This window comes from Hemibagrus wyckioides, linkage group LG09 (assembly GCF_019097595.1).
Source record: "Hemibagrus wyckioides isolate EC202008001 linkage group LG09, SWU_Hwy_1.0, whole genome shotgun sequence".
NCBI classification, from domain to species: domain Eukaryota; kingdom Metazoa; phylum Chordata; class Actinopteri; order Siluriformes; family Bagridae; genus Hemibagrus; species Hemibagrus wyckioides.
The window spans coordinates 7,977,459-8,001,047 of record NC_080718.1 but is presented as its reverse complement, the minus strand read 5'-3'; the positions used below and the strand labels follow the sequence as shown (position 1 = coordinate 8,001,047).

Here is a 23,589-nt window from a genome sequence, read left to right as displayed (position 1 = left end):
TATATATATATATATATATATATATATATATACGTACGTATGTATGTATGTATGTATGTGTATATATATATATATATACATACATATATATAAACTTAATTAATGTATTTGCACTTAATGTAGTACAGCTGTATATGATAATGTATGCAGTATCTCAATATCATTGTTTAACACATCAATCAGCCATAACATTAAAACCAGCTGAAGTGAATAACGATGATTCCTGTTACAGTGACACCTGTCAGGGGATGGGGTTTATTAGACAGCAAGTGAATAGTCAGTTCTTGACATTGTGTTGGATTCTGGACAAATGTGCAAAATCTGATGGATTTTGACAAGGCTAAGAATTGTGACAGCTATACGACTGGGTCAGAGCATCTCCAAAACAGCAGCTCTCTTAGAATGTTTCCAGTATGCAGTGGTTAGTGCCTACTAAAAGTGCTTCAGGAAGGACAACCAGTTGACAAGGGAAAATGGGTCACTCGTGTGAGAGGGAGCAGATCATCTGACTGTCCCACAGAAGTTGTACCACAGTTACTGTAACACAAATTGCTGAATAATTTTTTTCTATGATGGAAATGCATCAAAAGCCACAAACCGGTCAAAGAGCCCATGCTGAACCCTGTCCACCACTGAAAGCGCTTACAATGGGTGCATGAGCATCAGAACTAGACCATGGAGCAATGGAAGAATGTGGCCTGGTCTAATGGAGAGCTGGATGCGTCACTTACCTGGGGAAGATGGCAAGCTGGCAGAGGCAGTATGATGCTCTGTCAAAAGAAACATCCACATGAATGCCAGGAGCCAAGGTTTCTCAGCAGAACATTGTCCAATTACCACCTATACATGGTTGCGGACCAAGTACACCCCTTCATTGCAACTTCAGGTTTCCCTAGCAGCTTTTCTGCTAAAGGTCTCTGCAGCGGTCTTGTGGAGTCCGTGCCTTGATGAGTTCCTTCCGTAATTGGCAGGTGGTTTTAATGGTATGGCTGATCAGTGTGAAATACAGTATTTAGTAACCACTGTTAAGCTAAGAAAGAAAGAAGGCGCTGTCACTTTCTGCTTAGGCATTACCCAGCTATGTTTACAGCTTTAACTCTTAGAGTGAAATGTACAGGATACAGCTATTGACGTGGCATATGATAAATACTTTTAATCATAAGCCATTATGTATAGGTATTTTACATATTTGTATTTGAAATATAAAGAAGGTTTATTAAAGTTATTTAATGCCCACTGGACCTATTTCAATGAAAGAATTGTTGGAATATATGCATAAGACATCTAAGCTAGATTATGTGTTTTAAATGAATTAGTTCTTTACAGGCAGACAGCACGCGGTTAATGTTTTTATTGCTACATGAATCAGATGGATTAATCAGATTTTGTTTGATTCTTGTTTTCTTTTTAAAAAATACATTTAAACTTGTTTACTATTTTGCCCAAACACTAAGCTCACTTTTAACTTTGCTATCGTTATCTTTACATGGCAGCAGCTGCAAACATTAAGTGGACAAAACAGGCCTGACTAAAGAATGAGTGACGACAGATTAACTGATTGAGTGAAATCTCTGTATGTGTAACTTGCAATATACATCATGACCATGTACTAACCTTCTGTACTTACTGAGAAATTATATAGCCATTTGTCACAATTTAATTTGACTTATTCTATTGAAGTATAAAAGCTTATGGTTGCTATAACGAAGGCTGTTCAAAGCTATTGATGTATCAGACTTACATTCTGCACCTCAGTGAATGCTGCATTCATTAAACGAGCGAGGCATGCCTGTGTAAAACAGGAAATGTATCTGAAGTCAAAGGAATTCAAGTAAAGTATAATAATTAAGGTACAAGGCTGACTTGAAATCGGTACATACCTTTGTACTTTCACTGACAATAAAGAAATAACAAAAAATAAACATGCATTCAGAGTCATGATTTTAATACAGCAAAATTATCAACACAACTAGCATGCAAATGCTTCCTTCTAATACATGACTACCTGATATATATATATAAAAAAAAAAGTTTATAAATGAACCTGAAAGGATATTAAAGTACATTCTTATTTGTACCAAAAAATATAAATTACTCAATAAATAATACTGTTGATCTCTTTACAAAGACAAAAGAGCAAACAAAAGTATTTGATAACTAGAGCGCCGAACAGGATGTTACATTAGGATGATTATACTGCTATAATATATAGGTTTAAAACAACCCCTATGACGACACATGCGTCTAAAATTCGTGTGGAACATTACAAAGACAACAGGCTTTAACATGACACATTAAAATACTTATTGTTTGGTTGGCATTGTCACAATTATTTCTGCTATATTGCGTTATCTAGTAGGCACAGAGTCACACTTGCTAGATTTCCATTAGTAGCATCCTGTAAATACATGTAGACATTATCAGAAAAGACTTCTGCCAGACAAAATTTCTGTTGCAGTAATGATGGTTTGTTGTAATCCTGACTAGCGAAATGTTTTATAATAACTGCATGTCTATAGCTGTCTCGGAGATGAATATTGAATGCCTCTGTCTCTGAGATTAATCAGGGTTCATAAAGCATTGGCATTTAGGGAAGAAGAGGAAAAAAAGCAAAGAGGCCATGTATGATATGTTGCATCTAAACATGTGGGGGTGCTGTGTAAGTGTTATTTTTACCACTGTATGTTTTTTTTCTCTAAAACATTTTCTTAAATAGTTAATTTCTTGCAGTGTTATGAGAACATTTAAGAGAATATTCTAGTAAGAATAAAAATCCTTCCTCTAGCTGTTTACAGTTTATTGTAATAATTGAATCACATTAAATAACTGAATAAAAATGAAATTATTTCCCATTCTCTTGAATTCTGGAGTCATCTGATAACATTTATATTACTCTTGGGTGTCCAGGTAAGAAATACATTATGAAATGAAAGATAGAGGGAAGGCCCTGCTGGAGGAGATGTGTGTGTATTTTATGAGTCTCACCGGTGGATTTATCGGGTCTGTCAGCAGTTTTGTATTTAATAAAAAGCATAAAGTACAGGAATCGCTGGATGTGTTTCTTTTAGATGTACAGTTTCTGTACTGTACTAAAGTTATCCTTTTACGTGAATGGAAACACATTTAACAAATAATACAAGTCAATGTTTCCTCATTAGGAAGCAAGAATGGAAGCAATAAGTCTAAGATGCACACAGTTACTTTTAGAGAGGTAGTTGCCATAAACACAGGTCTAATGCATCTCTAATTTTTATAGGGCCAGTGTAAGGAACGATTATTACAATTCCATGAACTTGCAACAGACTTTAATGGTTAAGCTAAGTCTATAGTGGAGAGGCCAAACTCAACATGGTAAAGGTTCAGTCGGTTAAACACCAGCAGAAGAAATCAACTTTTTCTGAAAATAAGGTCAAATAGTTATAAGGTCAAATAAGGTCCATACTTCACCAAGCCTGCCTTGCGTTTAAAGCTATTAAAGTGTTGTTACGGTAAATCAGTTGAAAGTGAATTTGGGCTTTGAGGCTGTTTGTGTAGGAATGACGGTGAGAGAAAGAAAGCTCTACAGGTGTGTGTCTGTAAACACTGCATGCTCTTTCTTCACCGAGCTGAAGCCCTTAAGAGAGTCTGCAAAGTCCTCGTCTCCAACATACTGCAAAAAATGAAGACAAGTGTTTCACAGTGTTACAGTAACTGAAATAAACAGTCATTTACATACACACATTAATGCATGAACATGTCTCACCATGCCATTGTCGGTGCTTTGCAGCTCAGTGCCCCATGTCAAACCTGGCAGAGATTTCTTATCCTGTATATCAATCAGCTGACTAACGCTGCGGTGCAGGGAATTCTGGGAGTAGGCATGACTGAGCCGGCTCTGACTCGGAACACGCAGCATGGACAAGCTACTCTGGTAGCCACGATTGTTGACACTGAGCTTTGTATCAGTCAGACCCTGGAAAATACACATGAAATCCAGTGTCACAAATTTCTTTCAGCTTCTCTGAGGCACAGCACAACTTAACAACTTCATCACGTTATAACCATGCAAAAGTAAACAGATTAGTCGGCAACTTAAAGAGACAAGGGTTTAAAAGAGATAGGGTTTTTAACTGTAGATCAAAGCAGCACAACATGGTTTTGTCCAACTGTGGGGAAAGGTGCTGTTTTTTTCCTACAGTGTTTAACAAGCCATTGTTCTATAAATAGCCAGGAATCTGGCTTCTGACTATCATTTTTGTGTTTCAATAAACCATATGTGCTGCTTAATTTGAAATCAAGGGGAGTTCTTCAATCAAGCCAATACCACACATAACAGAAAAACAGTTTAAGGGCCAAAGTTTGCTTCTGTCTTGGTTTTTGGCAGGAAAAATCTGAAGCTGATGAAGCTGAATGCAGAATAGCTGTCATTGCTCCTGCACAGGTATATGAACACTGTCTGTATAAAGCTTTAAATTGTTTGAATGGCTTTACATACTGTAACATTACGACAAAAGGACTTCAAGCACCCTCATAAATCATTATAAGCTGATGTCTGTGTGTTTATAATGTGAGTTGGCCTTGGAATCTTTTAGCTAACAGTACTGACATGCTAATACCAGAGCTTAGAGCTCATAGAACTAAAATTATTAAAGGTTAGTGAAAGCATAAACAGCCTCATAAATATTTATGAACTGAATTTTGGGTAATAACTTGAATACTGATTGGTCTATCTATGCTAATATCAGAGTTAATTGCGCTAGGAAGCATGCTAGCTGAATCAGTTCTGGGGTGGGGCTTTGTGTACCTGGGAAAGAATGCAGGTGTGGCTGAAGAGGTAAATGAATATGGTGAATAGCCTTTTCAATGGTTTTGAAAAGAAAAAAAACTTTAATTTAAAAGATTCTGTAAGTAATGATGAAATCAATGGGATCAGAAAAATGACCATCGCATGATTTAAAACTCTGACAGTTCTGGTAATATGGGTGATCACTGAATCTTGTGAAATATGGAATGTCCTGCTTATGCAGCAAACTTTTGTCCTCAAACTGCATTGCATTGTAACTGGATGAAAAAAAGATTTGATAATAAAGCCACACTGAATTACAGGCTGAAAAAAACCAAAACAACCAAACACACATTCTGCTTTCCACAAGGCATATGCTGTACCTCAGTGTGCATGGTAAAGCCCTTTAAGGTTACACTGCTGGATGAGTCCGGCACATTGTCAAACTGTGAGGAGAGAGTGAGCTGTGAGCAGAGAGAGAGCTGTGAGCAGAGAGAGAGAGAGAGAGAGAGAGAGAGAGAGAGAGAGAGAGGGGGGGGGGGGGGGGGCATGGAGAATAAGTGCTTACCATTCCTCCATCAGACTGAAGCAGAGCAGTGGAGGCATGGTTAGAGCAGAGATCAGAGCAGGGCCCCTGCAGTGCCATAACAGCAGGAGGAAAACAGAAAGGCATTCAGAGATCTTAATGAGTATTAAAGTTTACAGAAAGGGGAAAAGAGCTAGCAGTTAAGTAGATTTTCAGTCAAATATCTACAGCATTAGCAAGAGAAAATAAGTGAACTCTACCACCCTCTTGTGGTTTTTCGATGTAGGTATGTCAGCAAAAGATTGAAAAGAGTGGAAGGCAGCTGGCACACACAGTACATTCACCAGCCACTTTAACAGGAAAATCTGCCTCAGAGCTCATTCATCATCACCCCTTTAAACAATCAGACCATGCAATGTTTCCTGTTCTCGGCTAACAAGACTGAAATCTCGTATGGATTTCTGTAGCCCATCCACTTTAAGGGTTTGATGGTTTGTGCATGCTGAGATGTTTTTCTCTTTACCATTATGGTAAAAAACTGGTTTTCTTGCCAAACCAGTCTGGAATTCTCTTTCTTTTCTTATTGGCCAAATGATTTGGCTGATGCTTTAAGGCGCAGGGGTAAAGGTGTTCCTATTAAAATGGCCAGCAAGTACACAGGGTTCATGATTCAATATGTGCTTATAATATTAGCATTATTAAATGTGCAAATATTAAGTGTGCAAATTCATTTTTAATTGATCTGATGTATCTGGGAGTGCTCTCCTCATAATGTATAGCTGAACCTGTGTTAGGGGTCATTTAAGTCCATTTTCACAAAAAAAACATTTCCCAATTTTCACAGTGATTTCTTAGCTGCCTACAGACCACTGCTGATAATATTTTTGCTCTGGTGTGAGATAACACTAGTTTTGCTGAGCAACTACCCCCTTGTTTTTATTTTCTTAGAGTAAGATTTTTCAGATGCAGTTTTTGGCTCTTTTACTTTTTCCTCTCTGCCAGGCGTTATAATTTTACATTCATTTTTTCATTTATTTATTTATTTTTACATTATTCTAACACTGTAAACTGTTTTTTTAAAAATAATGCACAAATTTCAATATTTATACCCATTGCTAGATGAAATACTCAATGAGAGATAAGTGAAAGTTGTCCACATACCTATTGTCACTAGGCTGCACTGCAAAGCTTATAAAATATAGGTTCATTTATATGTATACACGGAATTTAAGGGTGTGTGTAATACTGAATGCTACAAATAAACACAGATTAAGTGGTGTGTGTATGTATGTCTGTGCTCTGACCAGGTATGAGTCACTGGGTGGGTATTTGGAGCTTCTCCTCTGTACTGGCTGAAGCGGTGCCCTCTCTCTAATGAAAGAAGGCTTCCTGAGGGCTCGGCGCAGCACCAGACCCAACAACACAGCCACGAGTAGCAAAGCCACAAAGGCCATGAGTATGATGAACCACAGCTCTGTGTAGAACCTGTATCCTGATGCGTACAAGCCTGTCTTACCACCTGAAGTGGGCTCTGTAGTATCTGTTCAGTGGGGGACATTCAAGCAAATTCAAGCAAAATATAGTAAAAATTGATATATACAAGTGCATCACAGTGGATAAGTAAATGTCTATTCAGGTAGGACCATAAAAGAGCTTAAATGACTTTACATTCTAATTTCTAATGAATTAGTTTCTAATTGAATATAGTACTATAGAACTAAATAAATATAATAAATGATAATTCCCAACTGTTTTCACTAAGGTCAACAATAAATAATTCGATTTTAATGTAGCTAATACAGAATATAACAGTTGGGGAAACTATTAATCCATGGTGTAGCTAGACAGCCACCTCAAATACCCCCACCCACAAAAACACATTTTACTCAGTTATTCTCTATTACACCTATTCAGATTCATAGTGTAAAAAACATTCATAATAGTGCATGTTGCACAGGTAGTAAGAAGAAAGAAATCTCATATCACATATCTTGGCCCTGTGCTGAATATTTTTAAACATTTATTTAATTAAATATTCAATTAAAATGCATTTATTTAAATATAATGATTTTTGAACATTTTTCAAAAATGGAAAAGGGGCATACAGTCTAAAGTGTGAAGTTTTCCAGGTCCTGTGCTACACTTGTGAATTTTCTAGTTATATTCAGAGCAAAGCCAAGACGATAAAACTAAATGAAGAAAAAGAAGCATGAAGCTTAAAACCTGAAACCTAAAACAAATTTATTGCATGAACAACAAAACAACAGTAATGCAGTAAATGCAGTAACATTCAATATCTCATTCATACTGTTCATCTTTTTCAACTTAGTTCTTCAGAAAACCCAAAAGTTTGTATGTAACAGATTGGAGATGGAGCATTCCCATGCACTAAAAGAACAGAAGGACACAGAATCTGCATAACCCTACCTAAACCAGTAGCAGTGTTGTACTTCATTACAGGGGAACTTGCACTGCCACTGTCTGTTGTACAGGTTACCTGAAAAGCAAATGCTAGAAAAAAAGGTTGGTGTGGGGGTTAGAGAAAGAGAGAGAGAGAGAGAGAGAGAAATAAAATGTCAATTGAGGTATTTAACGTATTTTAATAATGTAATTGAATTGACCAGCACCTCTGCATCAAAATGTTAATTCGCATCTTAAGTACACATTTTGATCAGCTAAAATCCTGAAACTGACATTTTACTATGCATAAATGTATACTATGTTATAATCAGATAATCTTTGTGCTAGTGGCAGTAATGTGCCTAAATGTCAACTTGCCAACTGCAGGAAACATATAAGAATAAGAAGAATCCCTGGGAAACTGCATAGATTAAAATGACTTACATCCAATCTCTGTTAACCTGAAAACCATTGTTGCTGTGATAATTTGTTCAGTCTGTTACTGTCTGTCACATAATGCTACTCAGCTCTCACTAGTTTTGTTAGTATTGCACTGTTCAGAGACATAGCACTGTTTCTGAGAATGGGCACAACTTACATGATAAACAGCCTGCAAGATAATATGGCTGCCATCTTGTGTATACGTTCAAATAGCCAAAGTCAAATGTAAACCCAGAGCACTCTTTGCCACTGCTGCTAAAGGCAACTTAACAGGGACATAGAGCTAGATACAAGTGAATTAATACTTTTATCTGAGGTCCGGGGAATGTAGATAAAGCTGTGGAAGCCACTGTAAATACGAAGATTGCTTTCAGTCAGGATATATTCCCGTAGAGGTCCATTCAGAAAGAAAGACCCACTCCAGTCCACGAAAACCATGGTCAGGTTGCTCTGCACTACAATTGGCTCCTTATACTGTGGGGCTAAAACACAACAGGCACAAACAATATTATCAATAGGTTTAAGCCAAGTTGTCATAAATTTGTAATCTGAAGACGACGTAGACAGTAAATGGGGGGGGGATTTGGGGGAGAGAGAGAGAGAGAAGAGAGAGAGAGAGAGAGAGAGAGAGAGAGAGAGAGAGAGAGAGAGAGAGAGAGAGAGAGAGAGAGAGAGAGAGAGAGAATACCTTCTTTAAGTGTAGTGATGGAAATCCAGCCAGATGCTGTGCTCCCCATGTTGTTATAAGACACTACACAGACCTCATATGTGGTGTAGGGATGAAGTGCAGTGATGTTGAGACTCAGACCCTTCCCAAAGAACCTGGTCTCCACTGGCCCTACAGAACAAGGCACTGGCACTGGTTGAAGAGGTTGGGGACAAGCTGTCCGCACTAGCAGCTCACAGCTACAACAAAAAGACAAAAATGTAACATTTACATCTACTAAATACGCATTAGTGAATGTTTTGTAATGCTTGAAGCACCTCTCAATAATCCCATTGGGCTGCAGGGGCTCATCCCACTCGAATAGAGCTGATTGGGAGGTGAGAGTAATGAGTCGAGGTGGAGGTTGCTGGGATGGAACAGAGGCCTGAGTGTGGAGCTCACTCACAGGGCCACGACTGCAACACAAGAAGCAGGTACAAGCCTCCACCCTGACGGAGTAGGTGGTGAAGGGCATAAGGCCGTGCAACGTCTGCTGTTGTGATGTCCCCTCTGACAACTACATACAGTAAGAAAGAAGAGTTTTATTGGCTAATGGAATGGACAGATGGATGGGTGGATAAATGGAAAAAAAAAGAATGAATATTTTGTGGGCTGGTCTGAATGGATGAATGGATGGGGTGGTGGGGGTGGTGGTTGTTTCTATGGTGGAAGAGTTGGTTGGATGGTTAAGTGTCTGGATCTATGTATGCATGTATGTATGCATGTATGTACAGATGACTGTTTGTATGTATGTACACTACCGCTCAAAAGTTTGGGGTCACTCAAAAATTGTATTGTTTTCCAAAGAACCACACACAAAATTAGTCTGAATTGAAAATATAGCAAAAGAACAAGACTCAATGCTCACAATGCACAATGCTCACATGTCAGAATTAGAAATAATGATTTTGATGTAAATGATAAATGGTTTCTTCATACTTTGCCTTCATCAAAAAAACACCTTACAATTAGCAATCAATTTATTCAATTTTTCAAGATAATTTGATGAGATTTCACCCCATGCTTTCTGAAGCATATCCCACAAGATGCATTGGCTGATGGAGTCTTCCTTCATAGTGTGACGGCGCTGCGCACACCGCCGCACGCATGCAGAAAAGAGTCGCTCCTCGCCCCCTCCCTCTCCCTGGAAAACACAAGCTGCAGGGATGCAGCACCCTGGACAGTGGCGCCCGCATAGACGGAAGCGGATCAGCACCATGGCTAGCGCCACTAAATTGGAGTGCAGGGCGGAGCAGGAGAAAGCGCGCCAAAACGCTCTGGGCCAATCAGAAGTGCCGCTAAACTATCCACCCTCCAGCTGAGCAACACAACAGAGAGGCTGGCCTCGCCAGCCCCAAAAGGTAGGGGGAAGCCCCCCTGCTGGACTAATAGGGGTGCTTTGCAGGCAGCTCGGCCTAAAGCAAGGCCTTCGTGGAACTAATGAAGCTCAGCCCCTCCCGGATCTGCACCCGCCGTCCCCAGCCATTTTCAGCCTTCTCCAGGACGCTGCCGTTAGCCCTCCCTGGCCTAGGTGCCTTTTCAGGGAAGAATCTCCTTAGTTGGTTATCCTTTTTGTCTTTTTTTTTCCCCCTCTGCTCTCCTGCTAACCTGAGTTCGTGTCTTCCCTACTTTCAGTTCGTAATAATTAAAAGCTGGTGTTGACGTGCTCCCGGGCTCTGTGTGTTGTTCTCTGTCCCCGCTCAGTGCGCTACACTGGTGGAGAATGCGGGCAGGTGACGCAGAGCAGGCCCCTGCGGTCAGCCTGGAGCACATTCTAAAGCACCTGCTAGAGACAAGTTTTTGATGATGGATTATGCCACCAGATACCCCGAGGCAGTGCCACTTCGAAAAGCCACCTCCCGCAACATCGCCAGAGAGCTCCTCGCGCTCTTTAGTCGGGTGGGAATCCCCAAGGACATCCTCACTGATCAAGGTACGCCTTTCACCTCAAGACTAATGGCAGATCTGTGTCGGCTCTTACAGGTCAAACACCTGAGAACGTCCGTGTACCACCCACAGACTGACGGGCTGGTGGAACGGTTCAATCAGACCCTCAAGAAGATGCTCCGCTGGGTGGTAGATGAGGAGGGGAGGAACTGGGACCTCCTCCTCCCCTACGTCCTCTTTGCTGTTCAAGAAACGCCCCAGGCCTCAACAGGCTTCACCCCCTTCGAACTCCTGTTTGGTCGGCGACCGCGAGGACTGTTAGATGTGGCCCAGGAAGCCTGGGAAGGACAGCACTCACCATTCCGCTCTGTGATCGACTATGTCCAAGACATGCAGGCGAGAATAGACCGAGTGGGTCCTATCGTACGAGAGCATATGGAGGCAGCCCAAAGAGACCAGCAGCGAGCCTATAACCGACCAGCCCAACCCCGGGAGTTTCAGCCCGGGGACTAAGTAATGCTCCTAGTCCCCAATACCGCCTGCAAGTTCCTAGCCAAGTGGCAGGGGCCCTACACAGTCCTCGAACGCGTGGGACCTGTAAACTACCGCCTCCAACAGCCAGGTAAGCGCGCAGACACACAGCTATACCACATCAATATCCTAAAAAGGTGGTTGCCGGCCCAGCCGGCTGTGTCTGCGTTTGCTTCTGCTGCCACAGATCCCCAAGAGCGCACCTTAGTCAGGAGGGGAGAGGAGCTCTCGCCAGCCCAACAGCAAGATCTCACCGAGTTCATCGACCAGTTCTCAGATGTGTTCTCGGCCACTCCAGGGCTCACGCAGTTGGTGCAACATGCGATAAAAACCCCTCCTGGAGCGGTGGTCCGCCAATGGCCGTACAGGGTCCCTGAAGCCCGACGTCAGGCTATAGAAAAAGAAGTGGAGCAAATGCTAAGAGATGGGGTCATTGAAGAGTCCACCAGCCCATGGTCCAGCCCCATTGTAGTGGTGCCCAAGCCGGATGGGTCCCTCCGCCTTTGTAATGATTTCCGGAGGCTCAACCAAATCTCAGAATTCGATTCCTACCCCCTTCCCCGGGTGGATGACCTCGTGGAGAGACTGGGAAAAGCCCGGTTCATTTCCACCCTGGACCTCACCAAAGGCTACTGCCAGGTGGCCCTAACCCCAGACGCTAAACCCAAAACCGCCTTCACCACCTCTGGAGGCCATTGGCAGTATAGAGTCCTGCCCTTCGGCCTTCACGGGGCCCCAGCTACCTTCCAACGTCTCATGGACGTCGTTCTCCGGCCCTATAAAGCCTTCGCTTCCGCCTACCTAGACGACGTCCTTATCCACTCCTCCACCTGGTCAGACCACCTCTTCCACCTGAAGGAGGTATTGAGCGGCCTCCGGAAAGCAGAACTGACGCCCAACCCCCGTAAGTGCCACCTGGGGCTGACCGAGGCACAGTACCTCGGCTACTGCATTGGACGGGGGCTGCTACGACCCCAGGAAAAGAAGGTCGAGGCCATCAGGAAGTACCCCCGGCCCACCACCAAAAAACAGGTACGAGCCTTTCTGGGGTTGGCGGGGTATTATAGACGATTTGTCCCTAACTTCTCCTCTGTAGCCTCCCCTCTCTCAGATCGCACAAAAAAGGGCCAACCAGACCGAGTGCGCTGGACGGAGGAAACTGAGCGAGCCTTCCAACAGCTGAAAACAGCGCTCACCAGCCACCCAGTGCTCCGAAATCCTGACTTCAGCGTCCCCTTCACCCTTTATACTGATGCCTCCGAGACAGGTCTCGGGGCGGTTCTGTCCCAGGTATTTGAAGGGGAAGAGCATCCGGTCCTCTACACTTCAAGGAAGCTAACCCCCGCTGAGAGAAACTACGCTGCAGTGGAGCAAGAAGCCCTGGCAATCAAATGGGCCGTGGAGGAACTACGCTACTACCTGGCAGGGCGGCACTTCACGCTGGTCACGGACCACGCGCCTCTGCAATGGATGGCCAAAGCCAAGGACACTAACGCACGGGTAACTAGGTGGTTCCTCTCTTTGCAGGACTTCTCGTTCCAGGTCCAGCACAGAGCCAACATGGGAATGCGGATGGTCTCTCTCGCGCCCACTCCCTCTGGGCCCAAAGAAAGAGAGAAAAAAGAGAAAGCGCGCCAAAACGCTCTGGGCCAATCAGAAGTGCCGCTAAACTATCCACCCTCCAGCTGAGCAACACAACAGAGAGGCTGGCCTTGCCAGCCCCAAAAGGTAGGGGGAAGCTCTCCTGCTGGACTAATAGGGATGGTGTGTTTTGCTTTGCAGGCAGCTCAGACTAAAGCAAGGCCTTCGTGGAACTACTGAAGCTCAGCCCCTCCCTGATCTGCACCTGCCATTCCCAGCCATTTTCAGCCTTCTCCAGGATGCTGCCATTAGCCCTCCCTGGCCTAGGCGCCCTTTCAGGGAAGAATCTCCTTAGTTGGTTATCCTTTTTTTCTTTTTGTCTTTTTTTTTTTCCCCCTCTGCTCTCCTGCTAACCTGAGTTCCTGTCTTCCCTACTTTCAGTTCGGAATAATTAAAAGCTGGTGTTGATGTGCTCCCGGGCTCTGTGTGTTCTCTGTCCCCGCTCAGTGCGCTACAATAGCTAAAATCAAGCTGAAATATGTAAGTGATCCCAAACCTTTGAACTGTAGTGTGTATATATATATATATATATATATATATATATATATATATATATACACATATATATATATATATATATATATATATATATATATATATATATATACACTACTCACAAAAAGTGAAGGATATTCGGTTTTCAGGTGAAAATTCAGGATGCACCTAAAATGCACTATAACCTTTACAGGTGAACTTAATTTGACCTTCTCTACACTTTTGAATGCACATGTCCAACTGTTCAGTGTTTCAGTACTTTTTTCATAACTTGCTGTTCTCTAACAAGGTGCTTAACGGCAAAATTCACAACTGGTGTTGGATCCATAAATCAACCAATACATTTTCTGGTTCAATTAGAATTGGTATTTAAACAGTCCTCTTCATCATGCTGTTCACATTTTGACATCATGAGACCAAGACCACACCTAACAATTGATCAACAGTACCTCGCCATTGGTTGGTTGGTTGGATGGTTAATATATAGATGGATGGTTGGCTGATGTACATTTAGTGGTTTGGTTGAATGGTTGTTTGGTATGTTGATTGGTTGGATGGACAGGTCAACAAATGTATGGATGGTTATATGGATAGATGGTTGGTTGGATTCTCCACATCCAGATACTTTCACAATTAAGCATTTCACACATTTAGATATCACAGCAGTTGTAACTATCTTAACAAAAAGATCTAAAATTGTGTGTTTCACTGCATTATTCTAAAACTGGAACAGAAGGTTGAATAATGTTCTGAAGTTGCTGCAAGAATGATTGTGATGGTGTGTAATGAATGTAGAGTGTACCAGCAGGTGTGAATCCTTTTTCTGGTCAAACACACGGTAAATGGTGATGATGCCATTGGGCTTGGCAGGGGGACGGATATCCACTACAGCAGAGGTGGCACGGACGTGCAAAAATGTGGGAGGGCTCACACCCTCGGGAGGAGCTGGCCCAGTCCGTCCCATAGTCCAAGGGCTTCCTGCCCGACCTGCATAGTTCACAGCCCACACCTGAAATAACAATGATCATTTAACAAGCTGCAATCAAGAATGCCTTGCTCATTAAGTCCAACTCTGTACAGTTTTTCACTCTCATGACATTTACATTCATTAATAAAGGTAATGTAATAAAGGTAATAAGTTTCATCTTCTACTGTAGAATTAGTTTTGCAATAAGGAATACCCTTATTTAAACATTATTTAAAACCAAACTGAAGCAAAACCTCAGGCAAATGAAACAAGGCATGCATGAGCTTTATGATATTTTCGATAAAGACATCAGTCACGTGAGGAATTATGAGTGTCTGTGATCTTTGGAAAACTTGAAACCTCATAATGCACTGAAATTACAAACAGGCTGGTGTTAAAGTGCACAGGTTAAACACAGTGAGGTTCCTCTCAATCAAGAATGGCTTACCCATGAAGTCCAACTCTGTACAGTTAGACAGTATTTCATGACATTTACATTCAGTAAGTAAATTTAATAATGTGAATAGTGTTCATCTTCTACTGCAGCATTAGTTTTGCAATAAGAAATACCCCAACATTATTTAAAACCAACTGCTTTATTTCCACGGAAATTAATTTGATCTTTTCTTTTCTATGGATAACTATTCCATGATTTACTTTAAACTATAAACTAAAAGTACTTTATTTTTAGTTGGATTCAGCAGACTTGTTTACATAGAAATCATAGCAGAGATGGTAAGAAGGAGAAATGGGGGCTGGAACAAGCAGTACTAGAGGGTCAGTGAACCTGATTCTTACATCCAGTAAGATAATACAGAGGCATGACACATTCTCTCTTTCAGCAAATATTCTCCTTCTAAGCCATCTACTCGCTACTCACAGGAACTTCATGCTCTCTGTCTAAACGTCATGTCCTCAAACTGCCAGGATCCATTACATAGCTTCTTTCTGAGAAATCTACATGAAAATTGCATTTCACCTTCATTAAAGCGGAACGTGAACACACGGATAGGTAACGTAATCTTATTTTGGCTATGAGCCGTTGGTGTAATTAGAGGGGAGGAACAGCAAAAGGTCAGCTGGGGTCTCCATTTGCATGAGTAAGTAATTTGTAGATTGTCAGTTGGAATCGAGGCGACAGATGGATGTTCTGGCAGATAGGGTTAAATTAGCTTCAATAATAGGCAATTAGACTGTGATCAATCAGAATGATAGATCTAAATGGCAATATGTAGGGACTGCATGCTGCACTGCATTCTTGTCTAGAGAGTGATGTTGACATGGGTCAACGTGTGTGAGAGGTAGACGAGTGTTCCCTGCCGCTAGTGCTCGTGGTCACAGAAAGGCCATCTTGTCACCCTAAAGAATGAAAAGGTCAACATGGCAGGAACAAAATAAAGGATGGAAGTGAGTTACAAAAATAGATGTATTTTTGGACATCATAAACATTAGCAATATGTATGAAGTTAACCAAAAAGAAATCACACATTAGTATATAAATCAATAACAGGCAAAAAATGGGGGGGTAATTGTAGCAAAAAGGTAGCATTCTACAGTGTGACTAGGACATCCTCACGTCCTTGTATGTGGAGTAGACCTTTTTATTGCAGCACCAGCACTTGCATACTGAGCTGTTATTACAGTAATTAGGAGAAAATAAAAATATGTCATGTGTGAGCTCTAATGGATTTGGGTTTAAGCAGTGAGGTGAGAGTCTGCCCAGTGACAGGTTCTGAGAGAGCTCCACCACGCCCCACTCATCACTTACCAGGCCAAAAAGCAACCACTTTCAACAGAAGAGCTAATTAAGGTTCGGCATAAAAGTGTCAATAAAATATGTAGCTGCTGCTCGTGGAACAGGTTTGGTTCTGCTAAGAAATTTGAACCGAAGCAAAACCTCAGCAAAATGAAACAAGGCATGTCTGAGTGTTATGATATTTTCAATAAAGACATCAATCACGCGAGGAATTATGAGTGTCTGTGATCTCTTGAAAACAAGAAACCTCATAATGCACTGAAATTGCAAACAGGCTGGTGTTAAAGTGCACAGGTTAAAATACAGTGAGGTTCCTCTCAGACACACTCAGCACTGTTAGCATTCTCTCCAGGGAGAGCAAATTGGTATTAAAAGGTCCTTCCGATGCTTGTACATATAAGAGGCGACGATGGCTAATTCGATGGCTTCGATCGTAATCAGCAGTGCAATGCCAGGCCAGAGATTAATAGCCCTGTCACCTGTCCGTTGTTGCTCAGCCCCTGTCATAAATTACCGCTCATAAATAAGATGGAACAATCAGGCGAGAGTCTATCAATTTAGCCCACGACCAGCCCATGCCTCTCACACCTGACAATCAAATGCTAATGTTATTTTGCTCTAAAGGCTAGCCTGTCAATTAAGAAAGATCCTTTAAGGGGGAGCAATGCTATGAATATTGGTGCTACATTAAATACCTGTCTTTAAACTTAAGACAGAGAGTATGGCTTTAACAGGCCAGTGACCTCATTAACTGCAACAAGTGCTGTGTCCATATACAGCCTAAACTGAATATGGAGTAGAACAAAAAAATTCTTTACACTGTTGTAAGTAGGCAGAAAAGAGACGGATGAAAAACAGATGTGCCATACCTCTGGCAAGTTTGCTCAATAAGGAATCAAAATGTGTGTGATATCTTCCATTCACCAAATGTAATTTCATTCTGTAATTTCAATTCCAATTTCATTTTCCTAGCACAGCAAGCCTGTTTCATAATGAAAGAGAAACACAAAAAAATGTCACCTGGTATTCATAGGCTGTGTAGGGCAGCAGCTTGTAGTCACGATAGGAGGTTGAGATGTTACGGTAGACAAGTGTAGAACGGCTTCCTGTTTCTTCCCCCAGCCGTCGATAGAGCTCATAATGCAGAAGTTTGCCGTTCACTTGGGCTGGAGGAGACCAGGAGAGCAGGAAAATGTTCTGCATGCCTTTTAAGTCAGACTGAAGCTCCAGCAGGGGCGCACTTTGTCCAGCAGGGGGCACCTCCTGAGTCTGAATCGAGGACCAGTCACTTGCAGCACATCCGAGCAAAGTGCAGGCCTCCACTCTCACTTCATACCTGAGGAAGAGTTGAAAATAAACACAAAAGCTTGGCATTTTTCTGTCACTATACAACATACAAACCATCAGAGATGACTAAAATATGGTTTATTTTGCTATATGGCATCAGTTACTGGCATAAAATAATTTTTTTGTTTTCGTGGGTTTGTGAGGTTAACTAAATCTCTCTGTGTTTTAGAAACACTGCTTAAGATATAGGTTTGTTTTTTTGTTTGTAAATTAATCTTTTTGGATCAGAGAAAGCAGTGGCAGCAGGATTCAAGGAGAAAGGAGAAAAGAGGAAATGAGAGAAGGAGAATCATGGGAAGGTCATCTAACAGAGGTGGCGATGGTGAAATGATAATGCCGATGAGCTATTATTTTACCTCTCTGAGCTTATCTGTATTTCACTTCAACATGAGTGTACAGAGATGGCTTCCCTTCATTTGATTGCTTCTCTGCCGGTTGACAGGCTGTGTAAGCCAGGGTGAAGGGAGCATAAGTAAAAGCCTCAAGATTTACTCTTTTGATCTTAGATCTATCTCTCAGCATCATACTCCTCTCTTTTTTGTTCTCCTCTGACACTGTATCTATATGGCTCTGTTGTGACTCTTGTCAGCAATGTTACAGTTGTTCCCTTAAAAAGGGAAAATATATGATATTAAATATATGTGGAGCCCTGCATTCATGCAGAAAATATGTGGATGTATAAAGACAACAGCTTTAAAAACTTTTTAAAGTCCTTTCCTAATAAAAAGTGGTAGAAACTGCTACCTGTGGTAGGGCTTTAGAGCAGTGAGAGAGAAACTGCGACTCTGAAAGGCGCTGTGATGCGGTGCAAAGATCACCCTCTTTGTGTTGGGCTCGGTTGGATCACGTGTGTAAAGCGAGTAGCTGATGATGACCCCATTTGCTCTCGCTGGGGGGTCCCACTGAACCAGTACACTTAGAGGCCCAAGGGCCTGCAGTTGTGGAGGGGCGACTCCGGATGGAACTGAAGGCTGTGTGCGAGCCACTGTTGCGAGGCTAGTGGCTGTGCCCTGGCTGTTATTAGCTGTGACTGTATAGCTGTACTCAATGCTGGGCAGCAACATAAAGTCATGGTAGTGTGTATCCATGCCGGCATAGATGAGGTGACCGTCACGTCGGAGTTCATAGCCTGTGATAAGCCCGTTGGGGTGATCAGGTTCTTTCCATGATATCTCCACTGACTCAGGGCCTGTGACCTTCAGAATTGGGGCAGGCATGCTAGTTGGTGGGGCCTCTTTGGTAATAGTAGAGGTGGGCAGACTGGCTGTGCAACCTCCATTTGTACAGGCTGTTAGGATAAGGGTATAAGAAGTGTGTGGCTGTAAATTAGACACCTGGATGCTCAACTTTTTCCCATGGTAAACTTCTTCATTGTTGATCTGAAGGATATACTCAACAATCTCCCCATTCTGGATAGATGGTACAGTCCATGATGCATTCAGGGCGTGAGATGTAACATTGGACACAATGGGTGGCTCTACCATTGCAGGGGAAGCTTCTAATGTTCTAACTGTAGTTGACTGGCTGGTAACACAGCCAGCTACTGTGCACGCGATAACTGCATAGCTGTAGTTAGTGTAAGCAGTCAAATCCTCATCAGTGTAGTTTAACACAGACGAGTCAAAGCTGAAATGAAAGCCAACGTCATCTCTCTGAATCCTGTAACTTAGAAGGACACCATTGGCCTCAAATGGTGGTGTCCAATTTATGAAAAGCTCATTAGGGCGCCCCTCTAGATGACTGACAGTTGGGGCAGCCAGTGCGCTCGGAGGTGCTTGCTTTGTTTGAACAGTCAACCATGGGCTATCAGTTGACCCTGCCATATTTGAAACCTGCACCTGGAATTTATACCTGCTCCATGGCTTAAGACCAGAGACATTGCAGGAGAAGCGATGAGCCTGGACATTCCTTTCTGTACAGACAACTTTGGCTTGTACTGTTTCGCCCTCATCATTCTTGCCTGCTAATACTTGGTACTGCAGGATTCTCCCATTGGCTTGTCCAGGTGGGACCCAGTGAAGCTCCACACTGTTGCTGCCAATGTGCTGGGCAGTAGGAGGCAGCTGGGAGGAGGGAGGGGCTTCCTCTGTGGTTATAGGCTGTGGGACAGTCCTGGTGCAGCCTGCTTCAGTGCAAGCCTCTAGAACCAAGGAGTATGTGGTGTAGGCTTCCAAGCGGCGGAACAAGAACTGGCGTGAAAGACCACTGAACTCCAGGTTATCATCACTGTAGATGTTATAAGTCTGGAGGGAAGACAAAACACTTGCTACATTTCTCATTTGTAAAGAACACTAAACTACAAAGATCTGATGAAAGTAAGAGTACCTTAATAACTCCATTGAGTGAGGCAGGTTCAGCCCAATACAGCAGCAGTGCACGTCCATGCTCTCTCTTTTCCACACTGAAGTTGGCCAGACCACTTGGTGAAGCTTGTAAAGTCTGAATAGTAGCCCAAGGGCTACAGACACTACCTGCTCTGTTCATAGCCTCCACACACACACTGTAGGTGGTGTATGGTTCTAAGCCAAATACATAGGTCTGGTGCACATCTCCCTGAATCGAGACAAGAACGACACATGACACATGAATATTTTTGCATTCAGTGAAAACAATTCAAATTTGTTAAATCAACAAATTCACAAGCATTATTTTACTCTAAAAGCATTACCCATCATAGTTAAGCTCATAATTAAATGTAAAGAATAGCCATTAAACCAAGACTACTCTCAGATAGCACAGTTGTTCTAATAATAAAATGTGACAAATGCTGGTCTGCATGGCATCAGCAGAAGGTCTGGTGCCAACAGCCCCCAGCCCCCCCCCCCCCCCCCCCCCCCCCCCCCCCAGCTTTAACACCCGCCCATCAGGACACCAGGAGGCAGTGGGCCGTTTAAAAGGTACCTTTTTAACGTGGTGAAATATGGAACATGTTTGGGCTATAAACTCGGCAAACATATGCACACTGTCAATAGCAACAGCTGCTTCATTCCACTTTATTTCGGCACTGAGACTTATATCTGGCCCCTAGATGGCAATGCTATCAAACACTTTTCCAAACATGGATGCTGAGATATTAATGAGCACATGCGCTCGCTGAACCAAGACACTCAAGACAGCCATTAAAAAGCGACTAAGACGATTGATTTTGGTTATAGATTTTCAAGTAAATCTTAACAGCCCTGATTCCCAAAATGGGAAGTGTTTACGTTTTGATTAACAGAATTGGAATACCTTAAATACTATGCAAAATAGCTGTTAAATAATACGATGAGCCAAATACACTGCTCTGTAAAGGTTAAACACAACACTCTTGTGCTTTAATCTTGTGTTAAGATGTTGAATTTTGAATAATGTACCCAGCAACCTGTAAGGCATGTTCTTGAAAGGCAAACTCCCTCAGATCTCTTCATGACAAAAGTGCTAATCCCACTTTAGCCGATTCAAAGGAAAATCAGTTTAATTGAGTCAGAGAAGAGAGACCGAGAGCGTTTCCTGTTTTATACATTAGAGGGCTGCAAATTAAACACTGTACAGGCATTCAGTCAATTGTACAAAGAGGAAAAAGTCTTTTCCAACAATTTTTCTCCTCTTTTCCCCTTTCAACTCGATACAGGTCTCTCTTGTCTCGTCTTGCGGCCTGCATGCGAGTTATTTCCTGTGACAGCACTGGGGGTCGCCTGGGCCCAGGGATGATTTTAATTAAGAATAACCATGTGTATTTGTCACAACAATTATGCTAATTAGACAAAAGCAGAGATTCCTGACCCTTCAAAGGTGTAGGTCTTTCTCATCTGCATACAGTAAGACAAGCCTGTCCCTTCCTGCTGAACTAGCTTTTATTAGGCTGTAGCAATTTTAAGAAGGCATTAATGGCAGTTTTATATATATATATATAATACTCGAAACTTGATATTATCATCAATAAAAATAATTATATAATGTTTCTGCTTTTGCTCATATTAAAACAGGATGTTACCACTCTGACATACTGATACACTCACAGAATGATTCGAGTGGGTACTTTGCAGTGAAATATAGTATGTAGAAATCTGTGAAGGTTGTAAAATGCACTTTGTGCAAATAATTGACTGCTATCAAAAAGCAGAACAGTTTGAAATAATCCACCTACTTGTTCTGCCACCTTTGTAGCTGCTAATATGATTCAATTTTTACAGTTGTGACAGGTTTACCCAATTTTATGTGTTTTTTTTTTATATCCCATGTTCTTTTCTTCATGACCTGATTTATTACCATGATTTGTAAAGTAGCCACGTTGTAAAGTTGTAAAAAAACATCCTGTTTAAACGGGAGGTTTTCTTTGCTCATTTCATATTCTGCACACATTCCTGCTAATAAGACACCATTCTAAGAGAACAGAAATCAGTAATACAAAAAGACCCCAAGATACTTTCAACTTCCCCTGATTGACCAAACCTCCTTTTCTAACCACAATCCAGCCATCAAAGCCTCTTAATCCTGAGTGGACCCATAACACAAGTATTAAAGGGGAGAACTGTGTGTATATCTGCGAACATGTTCATCACTGAAAAGTGTGTGGCCTCTTGTGCAGGGGTAATAATGAAACAGCAGACTTTACTAGAAGGGTCTCAGTGTATGAGATTCTTGTATTGAATGGGACCATGGTTTAAAAAAAAAAAAAAAAGGTCCAATCAGGTTGAGAGCTCTCAAATCACTGGGCAGTTCTTCAGACTGAACCAGTGTCTGATGAAGGCTGCCATCACAGTTGAAGGGCATGGCTGCTTTCAAGTGTAGACGCAGTTACACTGTGTGTGTGTGTGTATGTGTGTGTGTGTGTGTGTGTGTGTGTGCACTTTTCAGTTGAAGATCACTGTGAATGTACGATGCATAAAATCTTGACCACAATGGTGGCATCTGTGGTTTAATACAAAACACTACAAAAGTGTATATGGGGTGCTTCAAAGATAGATGTTTGTTTGCATTTAGCTTCAACAACCACATGGCTTGTCAACTTATTCAGAAAAAACAGAGATGAAACCCAAACAAAATAAATCCACATCTATAAAAAGATGCATGTTGTCAACGTCTATTGTACTACAACAGCTGTCTTTGTTTAATAAAGCAGTGAGTCTCACTACAACCCATAAAGCAAAGTGTTATTGAACAGGGCCCTTTACAGCATTCATCCTATTAGTTAATGAGCAGCCATGTTTGCGTAGCCCCGAACTAGCTGCTCAGAATTCCACTCAGATCGTCTCCAAGTGCACATCTTGCCTACCCAAAAAAAAAAATAAAAAAAAAAATAAAAAAAGACATGGTCCAGCGCTTGCTCATCTTGTCTATACACTCTTTGCTCTCTTCTTAATGATACACTAACAGATTGTAAACATGCTGTTGCCGTTTCAACAAACCCCCCCCCCTTTTTTTCCTGTGCATTTTTTAAACAATGTCCTTCATGTTAGAGTGGTTACAGGCAGCAGAAGGACATCATTAGAGCCATGGTTAAACTGCAATTTACACCATTAGGAAGGCAGGAGCAATTTTTATTGCCTAGTAAATTTCAGCTCTGAAATATTTGGACCATATGGCTCAATTTGTGTAATAACCTTAATTTCTTGCACCCTTCAGGTCCTCCTGCCTCTCCGACAGAGTTGAGCTTCTGTGCGCAAAAAAGGCAAAGTGTCTGCGGTGCACCGGTGAGATTAATAAGGTGTCACGTCCTGTTTGGGTGAAGGCGTTGGAACAGCGGCCAGATGGTATCGCGGCAAATGACTGTCAGGGGTCCTGATCTAATCAATAGGATGTATTAATACATCTCCCATCGCTGGGAACCTCGTGGGGCTGCAGCGCAACATCTGGAAAGAATAAAGGGGGGGTGTGCGGGTGGCAGGGAAACTGAAGGGAGGAAGATGAAGCGAAAGAGAGAGCACGAGAGTGAGAGAAGCAGGGAGTATAGAGAAAAATGAAGACAGTGTAGAGAGACAGGTAAAAAGAAAACGGCACACAAGAAAAGAACTATACCCCAAGAACAGTAAAAGTAGTTACAGTGAATGTGAAAGAGGTGCAAGAGATTGAAAAGGGTTGTAGACAATGTTGTGGGGGGGCAGGTGGCAAGAAAGCGGAAAGAGGAGTTTTGACACTGGATAAGCCA

The 23,589-nt window shown here is 42.1% G+C and overlaps 1 protein-coding gene across 1 annotated transcript in view; it reads right to left on the bottom strand.

The window, feature by feature from the left end:
• Positions 1 to 1,900: 1,900 nt before the first annotated feature.
• The window catches only part of ush2a (Usher syndrome 2A (autosomal recessive, mild)), a 214,114-nt gene continuing 192,425 nt past the window's right edge, over positions 1,901 to 23,589 (bottom strand). The window contains exons 62-73 of the mRNA XM_058398879.1: positions 19,785 to 20,012; positions 18,204 to 19,702; positions 17,133 to 17,448; positions 14,192 to 14,398; positions 9,114 to 9,352; positions 8,818 to 9,035; positions 8,435 to 8,611; positions 7,716 to 7,799; positions 6,593 to 6,828; positions 5,331 to 5,396; positions 3,743 to 3,952; positions 1,901 to 3,649 (exon numbers count right to left, since the gene is read on the bottom strand). Of these exons, the coding sequence (XP_058254862.1) occupies positions 3,560 to 3,649; positions 3,743 to 3,952; positions 5,331 to 5,396; positions 6,593 to 6,828; positions 7,716 to 7,799; positions 8,435 to 8,611; positions 8,818 to 9,035; positions 9,114 to 9,352; positions 14,192 to 14,398; positions 17,133 to 17,448; positions 18,204 to 19,702; positions 19,785 to 20,012 (3,570 nt within the window). The 3' untranslated portion in view covers positions 1,901 to 3,559. The remainder of the gene's footprint in view (positions 3,650 to 3,742; positions 3,953 to 5,330; positions 5,397 to 6,592; positions 6,829 to 7,715; positions 7,800 to 8,434; positions 8,612 to 8,817; positions 9,036 to 9,113; positions 9,353 to 14,191; positions 14,399 to 17,132; positions 17,449 to 18,203; positions 19,703 to 19,784; positions 20,013 to 23,589) is intronic.